Consider the following 23,437-nt stretch of genomic DNA (forward strand, 5'->3'; position numbering starts at 1 on the left):
TTAGTAGGTATGGGTTTCCCTTAGTGGTTTCACCCTTCTTCCTATCTACCCTGGCTCGCAATAGAACGTGATCTCATACCCAACAATGACCTCACTTCCTGGCTTATTGCATATACGTTGAAGAGAAAACTGAAGCCACCTGCTTACCCAACTATTATTTCTGCCACATGTGTTTGGTTTTCCTTGACTCATAGTGCATCTTCCACAGCTTCTTCATTAAAAATCCCTATACCTCTTCGCTCCTTTGAATGACTTATTCCTTATTTGGACACAGCTACATGGCGTTTCAGGCGCTTTGTTTACCTCCTCCGGATTGTTTAGACTTTTATTTCGATGAATAAAAAAAAATATCTCCAGATCTCCCACCTCCTCAGTTCCCTTCAGTTTAAGCCAGCTTTGATTTCAACTAAGGCATGGGCATTTTTACAATGAAATATAATGGAAAAAGGGGGCATTTCCAAATGGTATTATACTTTACAAGACAAAAATATATTTACTAAACTAACTCATATGTGCAAATGGGAGTCAGAGTTTTCTATTAGACATGTGCAATTCATTCCGGAATGATTTGTTATTCGGAGGAATTTTCGGAAATTCGTACATTCAGATGCAAAATAATTCCCGAATGACAGAGATAATGAATGGAAATTAATTTCTAGGGCTGTGCAAATTAACGATTCATTTCTTGATTAATCGTTAATCTTTTTGATCGATTAAAAATGTTTTGATCGCTAATGAAAATACTCACCTCTCTGCCGGCTTCCGGGGGTCCCGCCGGAGATCAGGTGATGTCACAGACATCGACGTCACCGGACTCCTCCCCCCTTCCCAAAGTGGCTCCGTCGGCTAACGAAGGGAAGGGGGGAGGAGTCCGGTGACATCGATGTCCCCAAGTGGCTCCGTCGGCTAACGAAGGGAAGGGGGGACGGAGCCAACGGAGCCTCTTGGGCCAGATCTGAGTTTTGAGCACTAAGGAGCGTTTGTGGGTGGATTCCAAAGAATGCAAGCGCTCAAACAGGCGCGACAATTGTTTAGCTCCTTCGCGCTTTTAACGGGCGCCATGTTTCAAAAGTATGCACCTGATGACACATTTATGTGCTTTCCAGGTGATTAGAGTAGATAGAGTACCATTCGGTTTTTCACTTTCATCTACTGAAATAAAATTTATCTGCACCAGGAAGGCGCCCCTTTTGTGCTTACTTTCTAGATTCTCAGCTCTCCCAGCTTCTTTGGGGCAGCGTCCTGCAGTGTGCCTGAGAGGTTTTCCCACTGGGGATTGATCGTCCGTGGCGCTTCATTGTTTTTATTTTGTTACAGATTCCACCTCATGTTTGATCTGCGGGTCCTGAAGGAGCGATTCATTGAGACGTCACATAAAGCATGGAGAGGGGGGTCCTGCCATAGCCAGGGACATATGAAGTGGGGCATGATTCGATAACAGGATGTTATCGATGGAGGTCGAACACACCCGCGGAAGCTCTTTGTGTGCTACAAAAAATAGTCTAATCTCGAGTATGTTTGATGGACCTGGGAGAAGAAAGTGTAGTCCCTGGCCTGGGGGTGTAGGAATTGACATGTGTCCGTCAAATGAAGGAGGTGGAGCTCCGACTTTAATTTTTTTAGATAGGAGAAAGCCAGGTGGGAGGTACTCCTGGAGACATCTAACAACAGGTACATAGCAAAGCAGTTCAGCTATTTTGACCTAGACTGTTCACTTCTCCTGCCTTCTCCAAACTCTTCACCCTTTTGTGACTAGCCCTGCTAACTTTAAAGTTATCACTGGTCATACTAGGAGAAAAGAGAACGTCTTATTTATTTAAAATATTTGAAACTATAATACATTCCCTTTAAGTTTTAAAGAAACATTAAAATTACCAGAATGTGTTGATATTTCTCCCTCTGAACACGGAGCACAGTCATAACAACATACGTGATACCCTTCCCCTAGTGCTTTTCTAAACCCTGCAAGACATTCTGCAGAACATCGTCCTCTTGGGGCCTAAGATAAAAAAGCATATAAATCATTACAAACACTCTAGTCAACTAGAAAAAAACAATTAAAATTTAAATGGACTTATGGAAACATAAACACTTAGTAGGTATGGGTTTCCCTTAGTGGTTTCACCCTTCTTCCTATCTACCCTGGCTCGCAATAGAACGTGATCTCATACCCAACAATGACCTCACTTCCTGGCTTATTGCATATACGTTGAAGAGAAAACTGAAGCCACCTGCTTACCCAACTATTATTTCTGCCACATGTGTTTGGTTTTCCTTGACTCATAGTGCATCTTCCACAGCTTCTTCATTAAAAATCCCTATACCTCTTCGCTCCTTTGAATGACTTATTCCTTATTTGGACACAGCTACATGGCGTTTCAGGCGCTTTGTTTACCTCCTCCGGATTGTTTAGACTTTTATTTCGATGAATAAAAAAAAATATCTCCAGATCTCCCACCTCCTCAGTTCCCTTCAGTTTAAGCCAGCTTTGATTTCAACTAAGGCATGGGCATTTTTACAATGAAATATAATGGAAAAAGGGGGCATTTCCAAATGGTATTATACTTTACAAGACAAAAATATATTTACTAAACTAACTCATATGTGGCAAATGGGAGGCAGAGTTTTCTATTAGACATGTGCAATTCATTCCGGAATGATTTGTTATTCGGAGGAATTTTCGGAAATTCGTACATTCAGATGCAAAATAATTCCCGAATGACAGAGATAATGAATGGAAATTAATTTCTAGGGCTGTGCAAATTAACGATTCATTTCTTGATTAATCGTTAATCTTTTTGATCGATTAAAAATGTTTTGATCGCTAATGAAAATACTCACCTCTCTGCCGGCTTCCGGGGGTCCCGCCGGAGATCAGGTGATGTCACAGACATCGACGTCACCGGACTCCTCCCCCCTTCCCAAAGTGGCTCCGTCGGCTAACGAAGGGAAGGGGGGAGGAGTCCGGTGACATCGATGTCCCCAAGTGGCTCCGTCGGCTAACGAAGGGAAGGGGGGACGGAGCCAACGGAGCCTCTTGGGCCGCTAAGTTTGCTCAAGAAACTTTCTGCACGAGCGCCAGCCAAGGCATTGGCCTATACACATACAGCACAGCATTGAAGTAATAAAATGAACCAGGATCACACTTATCCAGCACGTTATTATTCTGAGTTGCCCCACTCAAGCGGCGGCCATATTGAGTGGGGCATGTGAGATTAATAACGTGCTGGATTAGTGTGATCCTAGTTCATTTTAATACTTCAATGCTGTGCTGTATGTGTATAGGTCAATGTAGTTGGATCTGTATGTGCGTTATAATTAATAGAAATTAATTGATTTAAAAAAAATTTGATTAATCAAACACGAAAATTGTAATCAGTAACAGCCCTACAAATTTCCAATAACGAAAATTTCGGATGCATCTTAATTTCTTTCCCAAATTAAGTTTAACTGTGCATTCAATTTGAAAAAAAAAATCAGGATTTTCGTTATCGGTAACTTGTATGCATTTTCATTAGGAATACATTTTTGTTGCAGTAAAGTGACATAAGACAAAAGGAAAAAAAGTACTTTTTTTACAGTCTGCAGAAGAAAAAAAAGAGTGTGAGGTCCCCCCCAAATTATACCAGACCCTTTAGCTATGGTAGGAATGTTAGGAGGGACCCCCCAGTTAAAAAGAAAAAAAGTGCACGGGGTTCCTCCCAAAAGTCATACCAGGCCCTTTTGGTCCGGTAGGAATGGTAAGGGGGAACCCCACCCCCAAAAATGGAGAACATAACATATGGTCCCCCTAAAATTCCTACCAGACCCTTGATCCAAACACAGGCCAGGAAGGGCAGGAAAAGGGGGGCGGTTGAGCACCATATCGATTGAGCACCATCCCTGCACCACACCAGGCCCATGCCATCTGCATTTGGAGGGTGTCCCCATGTTGATGGGGAAAAGGGCCTCTTACCCACAACCCTTAATCGGTGGTTGTGGGGGTCTATGGGCAGAGGGGTGTATTTGCATTGGGGTACCCCTTTAATTAAGTGAGCACCCAGATGCCACCCCCCTGTTTGAATGAGTATGGGGTACCTGTACCCCTACTCGTTTACTAAATGGTTAAAAGTAAATGTAAATTAACACATCGCACAAAGTCCTTTCATTGAAAAAAAACCCACTGTTTTTACCTTCTCCCCCCACAGCTTTTGCACATGTCTAAAAGAAAGCTCTGCCTCCCATTTGCACATATAACAGGTGTTTTTTTTGTCCCTAGTCATCCCTAGTCATCACCTCTCTGCTGGATTCCATGACAAAGTTTTATATTGATACACAGAATGATCCATTGCACGTTAAGTGAAACGTTCTAAAAATAAGGAAACCTGTAGCAGCAGAAATATGTTAGCTGCCACTGCTGATCCCCTTCCGAAAGTGCTAGTTATTTTTTTTGTCTTTGACCTCAACACTTTCCTGATAGCCAACCCCCAAAAAATTATCTACATTGTGAATATCAGATCTCCTGACTTATATTTTTTTATGTTAATCATTCTGGAAGCCATAGATCCTTTAGATGAACATGAAATCCAGTGACCAGCAGATTTAAAAAGGAGCAACAATGATAGCCAACAATGACAGCCTACGTATTCTCAAAGTATTGGTTTCCTTTAATTTCTGTCACCTGATCACGTTTCCATGATATCAGCTGTGGTGTGAGAGTAAGTTGCTGATTTTCTGGAAGAGACCCATCAAAGTGGCCCACACGTCTCCAATGTGTGACATTTTTGTCTTCAACTTGTGTTATCCAATTTACAATTTCCAGTGGGCTGGGCAGATCTCCCTTTTCTTTAAAATATATTTCCTTGTTATGTGGATCCATGTAGTGTACTGAGTGTAGATAGCGGGATACCTTAAAAACACACAACTATTAAATAAATCAAGAACATGTAGTACTTATGCATATAAAACATACCTACAGATTTGACAACCATTACTTAATGCTTCCAAATTCATTATTACCCAAAGTAATACATTTGTTTGATACCCATCAAAATCCAATGGAAATCCTTCACTTTACCATTCCCATGCCTGGGACCCTAAAATACCTGGTTCTTCTGGACATTGACCATGCCTGTTTTATTTCTCCTTCCTTCCATGATGTAGTGTTCAGTGTCTGAACAGACAGTCAGCAAGCCTGATCTCTGCCATTTAGATGTAAGAAAAACCAGGAGGCAACATTTAAATCTAGAACAGTTAACTCTTTAATCTAGAGCCCCTGGGTTTATTTAAAAAATACTCAGTACTCACAAATAATTTCTTAGGGCGGACCCTGATGACCACCCCTTTCTATTTACTTTTCTGTTCCCCTGCTGGGTGGTTCAGTTGTTCTGGATATGGGGCCTGCTCTGGGATTCTTGGGCTTTCTGTTTTTCTCTCTCCTTTAATTGTATTTTCTTCTTCTCTACTTTCTATTTCCATTTTTTCTGTTCTAGGAGACCTTTCAAAAGGCTCTCCCCTTCAGAGTTTTGATCCTCATTTCTTAATCAAGATGTAAAATGCCTGATGTGACCATTTGATTGCCAATTTCACAGATGGATTTTATATATCTTGGTCAATGACTGGATTTTCATGTATATTATTGTTAAAAGTAACTATTATTTCTTTAATAAAGAATTTAAAAAAAACTATGTATATATTATGCTGTAAACGTATATAATATATTTCTAGACTTTTACACCATTGGGATTTGTGTGGTCTCTGCTATTTTCATAAGAAATTATATATGTGTGGTCAGCTTGGTAATTAGCAATACAGAAAAGCAAAACAAAGGGATTTTATGAACATAATAGGCTAAGAACAGCAAAGTGGCATGTGCTAGTATCTTCCACTTTGTTCAGTGCAGGGATCCTTTCCAGAGTTGAGTGGAAGAAAGAGTATTGGAAGAACCTGAATCCCCAGGAGAGCTTATACATCTTATCTATATTCACTTTTGGGGTAAGAGGAACTGTTTAGTCCCATGGCAGTGCTGGTTGTGGGTTATTAATGTCTAAGGTTGGTCCCTTTGGTTTTTTTTGGTTTCCTTTTGTCCCTTTGTTCCCTTCTTTTTTTTGTGTTATGTATTTTTTGTCTTTAGTCTGTATCATTACTACGGCATTTGTATCCAGGCAGCCATGGCACCTAAGACTTTGTAAATACAGTAGTGGTGGTAGACAGTGACTGCACCTGATAGGATGTAGTCACTGTTCGACTAATGATTTTCTATCCGGCTGAAATGAACTATTGGTTACCCCTCATCAGTCTATTGCAATCACATGCGTGTGTTGTGATTCATAGCAACCAATTCATCATGATACTGATACAGCAGCACCATCACTGTAATGTGACCCCATAGCAATCATCATCAGTTTAGCATTTATGTCCCTGAGTTTTAAACCTAAAAAACATTTATTCATTTCCCTTCATAGTTCAGCAGACATATTACAGTATTGAAACTTACAGGAACTGCTATTAACCCCTCACATATATGTATAATAGGAATGCACCCATACCGTTTTTTCGGTATCAAGTACGAGTACCAATATTTTTTTTTCGGTACTCGCCAATACCAAGTATTGGTGCCGTGTGCCCTGATTACCAGGAAGTCGGGCGATGGATCATGAACTGTCACCTGGCTTCCTGATTGCCTGTGAAACTGGTGTTGTAGCGAAAGAACACCATCTTTACTTGCCGTGGCTGCCTGGCTTACTGACTAATCAGGAGGCTGGCGGCGTGTCATAAGGTGCTGTTTGGCTTCCTGACTGGTCAGGAACCCAGGCTGCCTAGCAACAAGTGAAGCCAGCTGCCTAGTTAATCGGCAAGCCGGGCAGCACATCATGACCCACCTCCTGGCTTCCTGATTGCCTAGATAGCCGGTTTCACTTGTTGCTGGGCAGCGTTGCTTCCTGACCAATCAGGAAGCTGGGACAAGAGTCAAGACGTGCCACCCAGCTTTCTCATTGGTTAGGAAGTCGGGCTGCCTACCAACAAGTGAAGATGGCTACCTAGCAAATCAACAAGGAGCTGGGTGGCCCATCATGAACCTGCCTCCCAGGTTCCTGATTGACTCGGAAGCCAGCTTCATTTGTTCCTAGGCAGCTTAGCTTCCTGACCAATCAGAAAGCCAGGATGTGAGTCATGACGTGCCATCCATCTTCCTATTGATTAGGAAGCCAGGCTGCCTAGCAACAAGTGAAGCCGGCTCCCTAGCCAATCAGGAAGCCTTGAGGCGGGTCATAACCCACCTCCTGGTTACCTGATTGGAAAGGAACCCGGCTCCATGCTCCCTCGGCACTGCCGATGAGAATGAGATCTCCCTCTAACTGGAAGTTCTGGAATCAGAGGTAAGTATCGGAGCATTTGGGCAAGTACGAGTATTCACCCAAATACTCATTATCAACACCGATACAGCTACTAGATTCGGTATCAGTGCATCCCTAATTTATAATGTCAAACGAAGGAAGGGGTTATATGTTAGAGCGTGACATTTTAGCAACAGTGTTTTATATAAGAAGGTGAATCTGTACATTACGGTCTTTTATGTTTTAGTGTTTAAATAAAAGGAGAGGAACCATATGAAATGTATCCCTGCCAAGGTAAGTTTATCAGGGTTGGGAGGCCAATTGCACATACACTGCTCTGAATGAGCAAAGGAATGGTGTATATAAAATTACATATACTCACCTTATGCACAAGGCCAGGTAACCTTACCATAGCCCCCCTTTCTTTTATTTGTAAAGAGAGGTAAATGTCATGTAAAGTTTGAGCCAATATGTTGACTGCAAGAAACACTCTATAAGGAGTTTTATTATTAGGATTATATAATTTATAATTAATACTCTCCAAAGTGCAGTTACGAACAGGAGCGTCAAATGTGTATGGAATCATGAAGTTCTTCTCTGGATTTTTTGAAAAGCAGCGGTATTCATTTAAGATAATATCCTCCTGTATTGGGTCATCTGGGCGGCTTGAGGGGGTAATGCTATTGACATATTCCTCCATTCTCACTATAGAGGAATCAGGACTTGAAAACACCAAACTGCAGTTACTGATAAAAAAAAAATCTTCATCCATTGACCAAGAATCAGGAATGATAAATGTTTTATCACTGTGATAAGGAACACTACACATCAAAAACGTGTAATAAGTTCTGCTAATTGAGCCACAAATAATAAGAACTTCAGTAGTTGATGTCTGAAGATCTAGAGGTATTTTCCTATAATTCTTCATAGATACCATGATCTTAAATTCAATACAAATTCCATGATTAGTTAACTGTTTGCTGAGTTGTTGGATCTCCCTCTCTCCATATTCATCATCAGATGTAATGATCCCAACCCAGTTCCACTTCAACCTCTTCAGTAACTTCACTATGGCCACATATTGCATCTCATTATCTGGAACTGTCCGGAAAAGGTGAGGAAACATCTTTCTGTCACTTAGTAAAGTATCTCTAGCTCCATAACTAAGCTAAAAATAAAGAACAAATGGTTGCTACATTAAAGTGTATGTCAAACTTTTTTTCTGGTGTACAGGACACCAGGAATGCATCTTTGATGGACAATATATTTCCCCACTATTTAGGTCATGGTCCCTTTAACTTTGTCAGAAGTTCTCAACAATGCAGGGTGAGGGGTTCCATGGTGAGTTTCTTTAAGGGAAATTGCTATGCAATCTTCCCATGGTTTTTAGTTGTGAAATGGGATACAGAATTCGGAGGCTCGGAGAGATATTGGGTGGGAAAGAGCCTACAACTCTGGCTAGAAGCATTCGGGCCTGGAAAGGGTTAACCCACTTGCTGGGAGTGCTCAAACTGCACAGGAAGCCAGCCTGCTGTCTGTGAGGTGTTTTGAAACAGGTCAAGGCTGAGTGTGGAGTTTTGGACTGTGATTGTCACTTAGGGGTCTATTCACTAAGCTGTCGTAGGCAGCCGAGTGAAATCGGCTGAGCCGAACCTCCAGGAGGCTTCTCACTGCTGTTCGGGCTATTCTTAAAGATGCCGAACAGCAGTGAGTGAATTGCCAAATGCCGCTGAGCAGCATTCGGCTCGGTTGTTCTGCTTGGTCCCTCAGAGGGACCGAGCAGAACAGAAAAAAGAATTTTTCTTTTCTTTTTTTTTTCGATTCTGACATCGCTCCGTGTCAGAATAAAGAAAAAAAGACACAGCTGTGTTTCTCTCCTTGGCGACCGGGAGCAGGAGACTTCCGGGGCGCCAGGGAGAGTTTGCTGTTTGGAGATCAGTGTCCCTGGTTAGCAGGTAACCAGGGACGCTGATCTCTCTGCAAGTGGCCGGAGCCAGCCGTAAGATCACGGCTGGCTCCGCCCAGCCGTCAGAAGCAGGCTGTCGGCCAGCTTCGGCTTTCAGCCCAGCTCAGCCGAGCCGATGCATATGCGTTTGGCTTGACTGAGCCGCTCGGCCATGATCGGGAGCTGTATGGGCTATTGTGAATAGCCCGTTCAGCACCCCTCTACTGAACCGAAGGGGTCCTGGGGCCGAAGCTAGCCGAAGGATCGGCCGAAGCTATGGCCAGATCCTTTGGCAGATTTGTGAATAGACCCCTTAGTAAATGATCTCTAGCTCCATAACTACCGTATATACTCGAGTATAAGCCGTCCCGAATATAAGCCGAGGTACCTAATTTTAGCCAAAAAAACTGGGAAAAAGTATTGACCCGAATATAAGCCGAGGGTGGGAAATGAGGCAGCTACTGGTAGATAGATACCACTTATACTCGAGTATATACGGTAATCTAGAAATAAAGAAAAATGGTTGCTACATTAAAATGTATGTCAAACTTTTTTCTGGTTTTCGTTTTTGAGGGGAAAGGTTAGAAATTCTGCTGTCTGGGGTTCTGTTACAGAGTTATCCTAAAAAAGTTCACCAGGCAGGAAGTAAAGGCAAATCAGCATCAGGGATACAATAAAGAAATACAAACCTATTAGAGGTGCAAGCCTCCATACTCTACTGAAGACAATCATTTTTATTTTTGTCCATGTTGCTGTTGGAGAGTTCCCATCACTTAGTGTATTGGTAAAGATTGCCAGCAGGACAGGAAGGAGCCCTGAACAATAGTAAAAACCATTCAGGGTTCTAACCATTCTGTACTCTACTCAAAACAAGAAAACAAGGTTTGACTGAACATGCACCTTGTCAGGTTTATTTAAGCAAGAAAATAAATTAAGAGGGTTATTCATTCAGCTGCCAAAGGCCAAAGGCAGCTGAATGAATAACCCACCCGAAGTAAAGTGAGCCGAACACTGTTCGGCTATTCACTTCAGGCTTGTACAGCTGATTTCAGCCGAACATCGTCAGAAATCACCAGCCGTACATCGCCTTGCTTCAGCTGGCTTATTTTCAGCCGAACATGCTCAGCATGTTCCACTGAGCCGAAGTGAAGAAGGAGTTCGACTCAGCCAATCCAACATGTAGATCGGCTGAACCGAACCGCCAGCAGGCTACTCGGTGCCGTTCAGCCTATTCTCATAGGGGCCGAACGGCAGTGAGTGAATAGTCGAATGCGGCCGAGTGCCATTTGGCTCGGCTATTCTGCTCGGTATCTCCGTGGTACTGAGCACAAGAGAAATTCAGTGAAAAAAGTTGAAAAAAAATGTAAATAAATGATTACATACGGCTGATCCTTTGGATAGCTTTGTGAATAGCCCTGTATCTCCTCAATGGGATATAGACAGCAGAAAATATTCTTACATGGTGTTTTGAACCTTTTACTGATCACTTTTATATATCAGCAAACAAACCCTAGTTTCTTCAGATAGGTTAAGTTCCAACACTTTCTATCAACTATGAATATTTCCCAGTCTCTATCTTAATTTTAAACATTACTTTTGGCCAGTGAGGCCGCCCATCATAGTGATGGGTCAATATGAATGTGTGTGGGACTAGTGGTGAGCTCTTACCTATAATTTTAACACCTCTGCCCATCAAAATAGCCCATCTTTGGCCAAATCAATAATGCATTGGTGGTTGCTGCAGGTACATACAGTCTAACCAACAAAGTCTACAACATTTCTTCTAATTACCTCCTTTTGGAGCATTAGGTGAAGTCACTCACTTCTATTGTCTGTAAAAAATGCCATACCTGTAAAGAAGGAAAGGAACATTTAACCCTCCTGCAGCCCACTCTACTAAAAACCACGCCAATGCTAAGTACTCCACTGCTGATTTTTCTTCCAGGACTGTCAATATCTTGTCTCTCCTAGGTGCTCAGTGCTACCTACTTTAACATATATCTCTCATGTATCCTATAGTGAGTCAAGGTCAGCAGGAGTACCACCGAACTCTGGGAAGAGATCCAGTAGATCAACACTCCCAGTAGTATCTGTCTTGGAAATAAGTTCAGCAGTGGATTACTCATCACCAGAGTGGGTTTTATCGGCATGGGCAACAAGCAACATACAGTAGATATTATTTTACTTCTTTGCAGGTATAAAATGTTTAAAGATAATTTGAGTGACCGGGACTTTATAGAATGTATTAATAGATTTACCTGGCATTGTTGTCTAAGAGATCCAGTCATTTCCAGGGCACAATTTTTTTCTGAAATGTTAACAAAAGTCCTCCAAATATGTTACCAGTAATGAGATGTGAGCTTTGATTTTACAATCTCGAAACATTCCCTGCTCAATGTCTGAAAATCTTACCTGGGTGTAACCATATAGATGTAAGAGCTGTGCCATTTGGAGAGTGGTATCTGATTTGAGGTCTCCGATGAAACCAGCCACTGTACCCCGCACCATACAGGAATAATTTGGCACTGTCTTGGAATGTCCAGACAAGATCTGCAGAACATCTTTTGTGGCTTTATTCACATTTCCACAAGAATCATACACATGATATCCCAGAGTCACATTGGGCAGAATATCAGGACTGCTGTTTATCTCATCAATAGCAAAGATAAAAGCCAGGAGATGTCTGTATTCTCTGTAGTTAACTCTAAAAAAAAAAATCAAAAAAGTGTTTTGCCATGCCAGATCTAAATTCCAGATCTTAATAAACAATTGATGGCAAGATTCTCCCTATCTGCATCAAAATGTTTCAAGGCCTTGTTAATTACACCTATAATACAGGATTTACAAAGCATTATGGGTTTCCCAAAGACAGAGCATTGGTGAAGCTGCCTGTAATGCTCCTTCTGCCTGACTGAAATCTTAGATTGATCTGTATGGAAGAGAGAGAGATTGATCTGAGAAGTGGAGGAGTCACTCTTCAGACTTATTCTCCTGTGTTTGTAAATTTCAGCTTTTGCTATTAAAAACAAAAGGTTTTTTCAAAAGGGTAAGGAGAAATGGGAAAACAAGGGGGAGGAGTCAAGAGATTCAATGTATGTGTAATCTTAAATAATTATTGTTAAATCATTAAAGATGAACTCTGATAAGAATAAAATTTGACCCCTGCAGTGGTCTAGCCCCTCTCTGCAAAGATTAAGTGCTCATTTTGGTCTAGGGTGTAAAAAAACTAAGATATACTCACCAGATCATCGGTTCCACCTGGTTGCTAGACTGGTTCCCGGCAGCCTCTCTCTCCCTCAGCTCCAGCAGTGGAATGTCCCGCTGCATCCTCACATCGAATACACTGTATTAAATGTAATAACTCACAGGTCCTTAGACCACAGAGGGGAGAGAAGCTGCAGGGACAGGTATAGCAGCCAGGTGGAACCAAGGGTTGGGTGAGTATATCTTTGTTATTTTACACCCTAGAACAAAACAAGCACTTTTTTGTGCTTGTCCTTGAAGAGCGGGGGTAGCTCACTGCTAGGGTCATGTTTTACTCTACACAGAGTCCTTCTTAAATTGAATCTCTTGACCTTTTTTGACTCATTTTCTCATGTTTTCTCCTTACCCCTCTTGAAATAAGCCTCCTCCACTTCTTAGTTCTCTATATTCCAAATAATCTCAATAAGACAGAAGGAGCCTAATAAACCCTTTGTAGTGCAGGGTTAGCCCAAATGACCTGTATTCTGTACAAAATTCTTCTTTAAAGGAGAACTATGAGATGAGTGATTTCCACTTGCCTCATAGTTCTAGCCGACCTGTGACAATGAGACTGTCACAGGTCGGCTCAGTAGATCGGGAGGTGAGGGAACACATAGCGGTGTTCGCTCACTTCTCGATCCTGTCACGGCTCTCTGCCGTGACAGGGGAGGGGCTGGATTCCCCTCTCGATCCGCCAGCGCTGACTGGGGAAGGGGGCGGGTACAGCTGGCTCTGCCTCTAGATAGGCAGAGCCAGCTGTCACTCACGCAGCTGGGCGGATCTCGACATTGATGTCGGGATCCGCTCCGGCTGCGGCGTCTCAGTATACAGCTGCAGCTCGCGGTATACTGAGCTTAGGGTGACGGGAGGACGCTAGTTTGTGTCCTCTCGTTACCCTAAGGAGAACTATGGGGAAAAGCCCTGACCCCATAGTTTTCCTTTAAGAGGTTTTCTTGTCAAAAAACAACAAAAATAAAGGAACCTAAGATATGCCATGTGCTTTTCTGCAGTATATATATATACACATTATTCAAAGTGCAACTCAAGCACAACTTAATTCAATGTTCCTTAAGATCTTAGTGCTTCATCTAAACACATAACCAACAGACTCTACAGCTGGCTATATACTGTATATCAGTTCAGATAAATACTCAACCTTCAACATTAAAGTCTCTGTAAACCTAAAATGTATTTTATATACCATGTCTCACTGTATTCAGTTTTGTTAAGAAAACATGTATTGTAAATTTGTTGCTTTCTTGGTTTCTTTCCTGAAAATCCTGCCAGTAAACGAACTTCCAGTTTAAGGGTGACAACACTAAGCCACTTCCCCACAATTCTCAGCAGATTTGTCAGCCTGCCATGTGCAATCCTTCAGTTAGCCATTGAGCTGCTTATCAGGTCCATCAGATTGGTGGACAACAAAGCAATTAAACCCAAGAACAACAATTTTGCAGCTCACCAGTCATTAGATGGCTGCTTCAGTAGGTAGGCTGCATTACTTTTCCTTTTTTTGTTAAGATACGTTTTAACAATTACAGAAAATATTGGCTAATCTTTCCAGACATGATATGTCCTTGTCACTTCCTTTGATCTGAACTAAAAGCAAATACAATGTTATATTTATTTTGTAATATACAGTATAAATCACCCATTTAGTGGATACGAGCAAAGGTAGACATGTTTGTAGTGCAGCCTGAAAGGCAACCACTCCATAGATTAAGTGGAGAAGTACATGTAGCCACCCTGGGACAAGAAGTGTGTTATTCTCAGGATCACAAGATGAAACCACATCTAATGACTGGCAAGCTGCAATATATGACAGAACTGAAGGAACTTCCAATGCCGGCTGACAATATAGCTGATCATTTCAAGCCCTTGCCAGCCTGCAACAGGAACTACTGGATCTCCAGATAGGAAACTTTGCAGCAGATTCACAAAAAAATGCTTACAGTGAGAGATTATGGCAAACATACTACAAAATAGATTTACTTTAAAGTGTATCCAAATACCAAAAAAAGTAATATATTGCATCTTATCAATCCTTAGATGAGGTGGCTGCATTTTCCCCCCTTTATTTTCACCCAGTGATCTGGGCACTAACACTCTTCCTGCCTCAGATTTTTCATAAATGAATAAAAGCTGACCAATACAAGCACCACTGTCAGTGTTAAATGGTTTGTATCAACCCTCTATTTGTTACTTTTGCTGGACAGATTGGCCTGTTAAAGGAAGTTGAAAAACAACAGACTTACCGGCCGGATCACCAAATTGAAAATAAAGGAAACAAGCCTAAAAAAAACCTAATGCAGCCACCACATCTGAGGACTGTTAAGTTACAATATTTTAAAGCATTTTGCTTTTGGGTTTAGATATGATTTACCCTATGTGTGTGTGTGTGTGTGTGTGTGTGTGTGTGTGTACTTATTGCAATCTTACATGTCAAACATACAAGATAAACAGATGGTGTGAGTACTGTAAATCCTCTCCAATGGCATAACAAGCCTTATAGCTCTTATGTTAAAATCCGTACTTTATATTTGACCTACGCTGAACACATGAAATCTAAGAATTGGCTTCCAACATAGTGCCACCATGACACTCCAGAATGAACAGCAAATATTCCTCCTATTATGACGTCTCCTTCTTGGGAATATTTGTACTCAAATGTATAATTCTTCATTGTGAGATCACATTGGTGAGCAAAGTTCTGAGTGTCACATTTGCAGGGTGTCACACACAAAGCCAACAGAAACAAGTGTTTTGTCAGATTGAAAGGAATGTGCCAATAGGTTTGAATTAATTCTATCTCTTCTTCCAGACATCTCATAGCTGACAGATACAGAGAGTTCTGACTCCGGTAAAGGATGTGACAGAGAACACAAGATGCTCGTATTTATTACTGATAGACTGGATATTAATGTCAGAGAATGTTACTTTTAGAGAAGAAAAAAGGTAAAATAAACCAAACAGAATCTACGAGGACTTCATCCCAAGATAAACTGCAACTAACTTTATATAATTCCAGCACTATTATTATATGCAGACTCTAAGCTTGCAAGCTTTTCTATCTTCCTTTTATTATCAGTATTTTGCTAATATTATTGCTGTATATGGCACCAACATATTCAGCGCTGTAGAAAAGGAGGACATACAGACACAATAACTATATCATTTTAATGTGTACAAATATATGATAAATTAGCATATACAATATCTCTGCCAAGGCTGTGTTATAGTTAATTTACAATATAAAAAATGTGTTGTTTACATTGCGCAAATTCCAGACCCCTTGAAAGCTCAAGATGCATCAAATAGGGCGAGTGACTGGTTTTCCTTTGCACAATTACGAGGATTCCTCTGAGATACAAAACCATCCTTACAGGTTCTCTCGCTGCTTACAGCTCTAGAGATATTTCTCTCTTCTCCTGTTTCTCCTACTCACACAGTTTCTTCTATCTATGGGGCACTGGGGGGGGGCAGATGACTGGAAGATGACCCCCTTTCTAGACACATTGGAGGGGTATTCTGGGAGAATCCTGCTCAGAAGATGATTAGAGTAAGTGTTATATTTTTTCACTTTTAATTAATATTTTATTCATTTTCCATATTGCACAACAAATACATAGGACACCAACAAACACAATCCAATTGGTACACATGCTACAAACAACTAACATGAAAAAAACAAAAAACATTACCTATGTTCATATACATAAGTACCTTCTCAATATAATACAATATCATCGAGAGACTTCAGTGAATATAACATTTAAAGCATTAAATATACTGGGGGGATTTATCAAAGCTGGAGCAGAGAGAATCTGGAGCTGTTGACCATGGCAACCAATCAGCATCTCTCTTCAGATTTGAAAATGATTTAGGTATACAAAAAAAAGAGGAAATGGGATTTAAAGAGGCACATACCATTGGAAGGTTTTTAGGATAAAAAACATATAATGTATTAATCCATATGTACCCTGATTAGAACATAGTACTAATTCATATAAAAGTTAAAACCCAGAGAGGAAACACAATGTACCATTCCTTCTTATGCAGCCAAATTATATACAAATACCAATATACAGAATCTAGTATTGTCCATTATTACTCTTCGAAGATTCTTGTATGTTTGATCATGTCAACTGTTTTCAAGGCTTGTATATTCAAGGTGATTAGTCCCAAAGCGTTTTGCCTAAGTGCTTCTTCAGGGGACCCGAGGTAACCAATCTGTCCCTAAGGCAGAACAATCAAGAATCCTGAGTACAAATGAAGGACAAATGTCCCATCTGCCTCCACTCTATTCAATTCAAGGCAGGGACAGTGGGAAAGGAGGACAGAGGATGGGGGGCACCACCCACTATTGATTTGTTTGCAGAATGCCTTTCTGGCATGTTCCTTTCATTAACACCATATAGAGAGACCGATGCATGTGATGGTCTCAAAAGGACATATTGAATAGATGCTGTCCTTTCCCTCCTCCTCCTTTGAAAATGAGAGAGAAAAGCTGTTTTGTTGCAGTGCAAAACTGCTCCATATTTTGTCTACTCCAGTTTTGATAAATTCCCCCCACTGTATATAGTGAAAAAGCATTCCCGCAGAAAATACCGTTAGATCCACTATTGCTCCTGTTTAACTATTGGGATGATCAGGCAACATCCTCTGTCTCAATGGGTAGATACAGTAAGCAATGGGTCGGCACCGCCTTCTTGGCCGCCAAGAGAAGCATTATGAGAGAGTGGCTTTCACCACACCCCCCCACTGCACAGGTTGAGGGACGACCTAGTAAAGCTATTTCATCTAGACAAACTAAATGAGGAACTACATCTGGAAGAGAATAACATAATGAAGACCTTTTTCAAGCGGTGGCTCCCATTCATTGAATTTGCCTTCCAGCTTTCAACCCAGAAAACTATCTTATCTCCCTTTCAATTTTCTACATACTGTCTAATGCAAAACCTAAGAAATTTGTGTTGAATTACTGGGAACTAGGAGAGTTTTCTCATCTTGGTAGTTACTCTCCATAGTAGTTTTTACTTATACTATTGACCCACATGTGGTCTGTAGAAGGAGGGGGCGGACCCTAGATCTATCATTCTAGAGAAGATCACAAAGGTGTGGAGGCCTACCTCATTTTACCGAAGGCATTGCCCCAGTGTTACCTGATTTACCTGATTTAACCTGGTCGTATAATAGCCCAGATTGATTGATTACGGGGTGCTTTACCCACGCATATCTTAGGCATCGCCACAATCTCGACATGGATGGGATTACATTTCTGTTTTTGTTTTTGTGCTTGTATTTGTTTTTTTTTCTGCCTTTTTTGCTTATTCTATACACTACATTTATTTCAACGACCTAGTCAGCATTAGAAGTGATTTCATGTGATCGGTATACTATGACAAGAAACTATGGGGTCTATTCACGAAGCTGCCGAGGGCAGCCGAGTGAATGACCGATCTGAAGTGAGCCGAACACTGTTCAGCTATTCACTTCAGGCTGGTACGGCTGATTTCAGCCGTACATCGGCTGAAATCAGCCGTACATCGGCTTGCTTCGAGTGGCTTCGGGTCGGCCGAACATGGTCAGCAGGTTCGGCTGACCCGAAGTGCAGAAGGAGTTCGACTCAGCCGATCCAACATCTAGATCGGCTGAGCCGAACCTCCGGCAGGCTTCTCACTGCTGTTCGGGCTATTCTTAAAGATGCCGACCAGCAGGGAGTGAATAGCCGAATGCCGCTAAGCAGCATTCGGCTCGGCTGTTAGCTATGTAATGTGTATTCTCACACTCTGATGTTGTCATGCTTTGTATTACTGATACTTCGTATGGAAATGCAATAAAAAATGTTTGGAAAAAAAAAGCATTCCCCATTATGTGAAAATACAAAGACCCCCTTGTTTTTACAAAATTTAATTTTTACAAAATTTAACAACACACCGATCCTACAAATAATAACCATCTATTCCCTAATTTATAAAATGTAATAGGACACCCCCTGTGCCCATATTTTAATGTTAAAGTGTTATATTTAAACTCACAAATTATCCATGTCTTCTTATATGAGGGCAAAAAAATGACAAGAATGTTTCTCTCTGATACCGGACACCTCAGGATCTCCATATGATGTATCCATCCATGTAAAATTGCTGTTGGTGATGTTCTAAGGAAGTAGGGACCTATCTGCATATATGGTGGAGTTGCCCTATAGTTGCTAAGTTATATTCCTCAGTTCTCATCTGCTATCATAAAATGACCATCTCCAGTATATGTCCGTCTCCCAAGGTGGCCCTCCTGTCTATGATTGCAGGTTCCCTCTCCAAGAATGGAATTTTGTGCCAATCATTGTTAGCAGCTAGAGTGGCTATCTCTAGGTGCTGGAAGTCTGTTCAACCCCCGAGTCTCTTATTGTGTAACAGTTTAGGAGCAGGCAGAAGCATTGTCAGTGATCAAGCCAAAGTCAGTAGCCAAAGGTATCAGGTTTAAGCACTTGCTGACCGGAGCAATTTCTTAATATTTGCACACACATGGTAACATTTAAATAACATTTAAATATTTGGCTACAAAACAGCTTAAATTCCCCAAACAATTATATGTTTTCTGAAAGCAGAGGCCCTGCAGAATAAAAAAAATGCTGGTTGCAGTTTATGTTCCACAGTAATTGCACAAACGTTTATCAAATTAGTATTTTCAGGATAAAATACACTACACTGAAATTGAGTGGACAGAGAATATAATACCCAATTTTTTTTTAAAATATAGAAGATGGGGTCACTTCGTGTAAATAGATACCAAACATGTCAAGCGTTAAAATTGTGTTCGCCTGTGAAACCGTAAAAAACTACAATATCCAGTAAAAGCTTTTACTGCTCATAAGTTTAGTGTCAACAGTGATTGATAGCCCTAGAATAATTGCTCTCACTGCGATGTTCACAGCGATATGTAACAGGTGTGGTGCAATTTTCGTTTTTGCACATAAGAGCACACAACGCATGTTTGCACTTGTATGTGCATGCACAAGAGGGCGGAGGACTTAAAACCTTTTTTTACATTTTTTATATGTATGTATATGTGACTTAATTTTTTTTATTTGTTTATACACCTAACTTTATTGCTATCACATAGGGGGCCAACAAGCCACCTATGTAATAGCAAATATGATGTGACAGGTCCTTTTAATGGAGACATCAGCGGTCTGTCAGACCCCTAATCTCACCTAGGACCCCAAAGAAGCTAATGAAGCAGCAATCTGCTTCACCTGCTTCTTCTCCTGGCTACAGGAGCTGGAGAATGTAAACAGTGACACCAGAAGTGACATCACTTCTGGGTTCAGTGATCGGTGATATTCATAAAGAACTGATGACAACATTGATGATCCTTGACTTACATATCTGCACATTTTATTGTACAAGGATCACCACAATGTTAAAATAAGCCAACACAAATCTGTTTTATGGCAAAAACCTAGATGCCCTGTAATATCTTTTGGTTAATTGGACTGGGGGTTTCATGTCGGGATGCTGGGTTGGAATTATTTTTTTATGACACAGAGAGCTGAACTTTTTTATTTTGAAACATTTAAGCATGCTTAATTACGTGTCTAAAAAAAATGTAAATGTTTCTAAGCACAAAGAAATAGCAAAACTAGTAATGTGCCATATTATATGCATGAGGTTTTCCAGTAATAGGGCCAAGCTGAACTGGTGGTGTTATCTCTCCTTACCTCTCTTCACCGTCCTCGCGATCCCAGGCATCCTATCTGGGACCGACATTGTGGCTCCATGTGGCTCTGTGCACAGAGAATGAAGGAAGATCAGTACACAATTTCCCTCCGCTCTCCTCCCCGTTCTCTGAATGCAGAAAGTGATGTTTAATACATCACTTCCTGCATTAAGCTGTCACTCTCTGGATACAGAAGCCAGAGAGAAGCTGGTGAAGCAGATCTCTGCCTCATCAGTTTCTCTTGAGGTCCCTAGGTGACATTAGGGGTCTTAGAGACCCCTGATGTCTCCATAAAGAGGACCTGTCACTGTACTGTTATATCACATAGGGGAATTGTTATCCTCCTATGTAATAATAATAAAGTTGAGTGAGAAAAAGTTTTTTTAAAAATAGTCACAAAATAAATACAATTTACACACAAAAAATATTTTTTTTGATCAATTAGGTTGCTATAGCTATTTAGTCCATTCCTCAGAGAGGTGTTGGTCTACATAGGTATAACTCCAGATACTTTGGCTAAAATCATGGCCTTATATGATAATCCAACAGCCCGGTTAAAAGTGAGTGGAATTTTGTCTGAGCCTGTAAGTATTCATAACGGCACGAGACAAGGCTGCCCTTTATCTCCCTACCTTTATATATTGGCCATGGAACATCTAGCAGCATCTGTTAGAAATAACTCATAGATCCGGGGTCTTAGTATTGGTTGGGAGAAAAATAAAATGAGTCTTTATGCAGATGACTTATTGTTTTATATATCAAATCCACGACAAGCATTTCCTGCTTTGTTACAAAAGTTGTGTGTATTCATTTCCCTATAGTAACTTTAAGGTCAATGATTACAAGACAGGCCTTGAATATTACTCTATTAGATACAGAAGTGATGCATTTAAAGGAGGAATTCCCTTTTAGTTGGAAGACGGACTCATTGAAATATTTGGGTATATCATTACCGAGAAATTTAGACAGATTATATGGTCTTAATTATATACCTTTACTCTCATTAGTGCACTCCAAGTTTAAGGAGTGGACTTTAAAATCCCATTCTTGGTTTGGTAGGGTGTCCCTTTTTCAAATGGACATCCTCCCTCTATTACTGTATATTTTTCAGACAGTTCTGATTGTAGTACCTAGGTCTTTTTTTTCGCACTATGAAGACTCATGTAACTAAATATATATGGAAAGGTTCCTCGGCACGGATAAGTTATGATATTCTTACTCACCCTAAATGTAAAGGGGGATGGGCATCCCACATCTGGAATATTACTATATGGCTTCACATCTAACAAGGATTATGGATTATATTCATAGTTCAAATAATAAACAATGGACTACCTTAAAGGAAGCCATAGTATCTGCCTCATTGCGATCTTATCCTTGTATAGATCCCTTGGATCGCAAGCAAACAGTAATGTTGCCATTTCATCTCATTTATTTTCTTAAGATATGGGACTTTCTTGTTAAAACTGAGAATATCTTGTCTTGACTCCAATCTTGGGAAAACCGCGTTTTTCACATGGTCTTGCTTGTTCAAAGGTGTTTCAATGGACTCCAGGCGCAATCTCACCTATTATTTAGACTCTTTCTCCTACTGAGACCCTTCCACTTTCCTCTTTGGTTGGGGACAATGAAAGAGTGCCTGGAAGCTGGTTAGTGTATTTTCAATTGAGAAAAAAAACCCCCCCCCCGAACTCCACAGGTGGCTCTATTGTCTATGTTCCCTGGCTTGTTTGCATCTGTTATTAAGTTTTTTTCTTAATAGCTGCAAGGGCAGTCATGGAAAACGGATGTGGTTCCTAGTGTGGGCGAATGGAAGATGGAATTGGATCGGTTGATGTATATGGAGGAGTTAACAGCTCAACTCTGTGATAGAGATGATAGATTTTATGCAACCTGGTCTCCATGGTTACTTACTAGAGATAATTATTAATCCTGAGACTAAAAATATCAATAGGGAATAATAAGGTAAAAGTAACCAATGTTTGAGAAAATAAAATGTGGAGGGTTCTAGTGGCTCCCGGAGAGAGCACACACAGGCATAATTATGAGGAGAAAATGTAAGTAAATTGCCTACTGGACATGTACAATAATGGGTACTCACCTGGGGTGTTTTTCCTTTTTTTTTTTTTTTACTGGGATGTGAGTAATTTATTTTAGGGGGATTTTAAAATACAATTTTCGGTGCTGGATTCTGTTGCTGTAAAATAGGTTGTATATTGATGCAGGTCAAATAAGAAGGGGAGGAGAGAAAGGATGAGAAAAGAGAATCTATTAATGCATTGATGATCGATGCTATGTACATGGAATATGTAATGTTTATATTGTATATATGAATTTGTATGGTTACTTTTGTTTGTGACTGTTTAATAAAACGTTGAATACTTTAAAAAAAAGAAAAAACCTCACACATTTTTTTTTAAGTCCCCACATAGATGCGCAAAAATGCTATAAGTGCGCCTACATGCAAAAACAATGATTGCGCCTATTACGCCGCACTTGTTACATATCATTGCAAACATTTTAGTGAAGGCAATAATTTTAGGGACATCAATCACTGTTAACACTTAATTGATGAGTGGTAAAGCATCCCATATGGCCATTTTTGGGTTACTGTGCAAAGTAAAACATTGAAACTGCATTTTTGTATTCTACAGGGCCTCTGCTTTCAGAAAATATATAATTGTTGGGAGTTTAAGCTGTTTTCTAGCCAAAAATTCAGATTGTATCATGTGTGTGCAAACAGTAAGAAATTGCTCTGTACAGCAAGCGGTTAAATCAAATTGAATTTATAATTGTTCCCCTTCCCCCTGACCTATCCTAATACATTTTCCTCCTCTAAAAATGCATAGTTACCTTAAGACAATGGCTGGGGATTCACTGTATTGGTACATCCTGAACTGCAGATCTTCAATGTCCTGGCCATACCAGCACAATACAACTCTATAGACTTTTATAAGACTGCCTGCGGCCTTAGGCAACAGCCCCTAGAAAATGTTTATGGATTGCTATGCGGCACTAATATGTTAGCATTGCCAGGACCAATGAAGACTAGCCCCGCTGACTATAAATGAAAAGCGGATCCACTGCCGTTGGATTGATGTAAGTATGCATATAAGGGATAGGAGGTTAGGCTATGTTGAGGGTCAAAAGGTAAAAGGGTAAGTACACTTTGCTTTAAAGTGACTTTTCATTTAATAAATTCAATCAATTCAAT

At 40.6% G+C, this 23,437-nt stretch overlaps 1 protein-coding gene across 1 annotated transcript in view; it reads right to left on the minus strand.

Moving 5' to 3' along the window:
- LOC108795576 (G-protein coupled receptor family C group 6 member A-like) overlaps window positions 1–23,114 on the minus strand; it is a 30,269-nt gene extending 7,155 nt beyond the window's left edge. The window contains exons 1-4 of the mRNA XM_018566851.1: window positions 23,077–23,114; window positions 11,674–11,965; window positions 7,876–8,484; window positions 1,876–1,999 (exon numbers count right to left, since the gene is read on the minus strand). Of these exons, the coding sequence (XP_018422353.1) occupies window positions 1,876–1,999; window positions 7,876–8,484; window positions 11,674–11,965; window positions 23,077–23,114 (1,063 nt within the window). The remainder of the gene's footprint in view (window positions 1–1,875; window positions 2,000–7,875; window positions 8,485–11,673; window positions 11,966–23,076) is intronic.
- Between the last annotated feature and the right edge of the window lie 323 nt (window positions 23,115–23,437).

Source organism: Nanorana parkeri, unplaced genomic scaffold (assembly GCF_000935625.1).
Source record: "Nanorana parkeri isolate BGI_ZX_2015 unplaced genomic scaffold, ASM93562v1 scaffold983, whole genome shotgun sequence".
Classification (NCBI taxonomy): Eukaryota; Metazoa; Chordata; class Amphibia; order Anura; family Dicroglossidae; genus Nanorana; species Nanorana parkeri.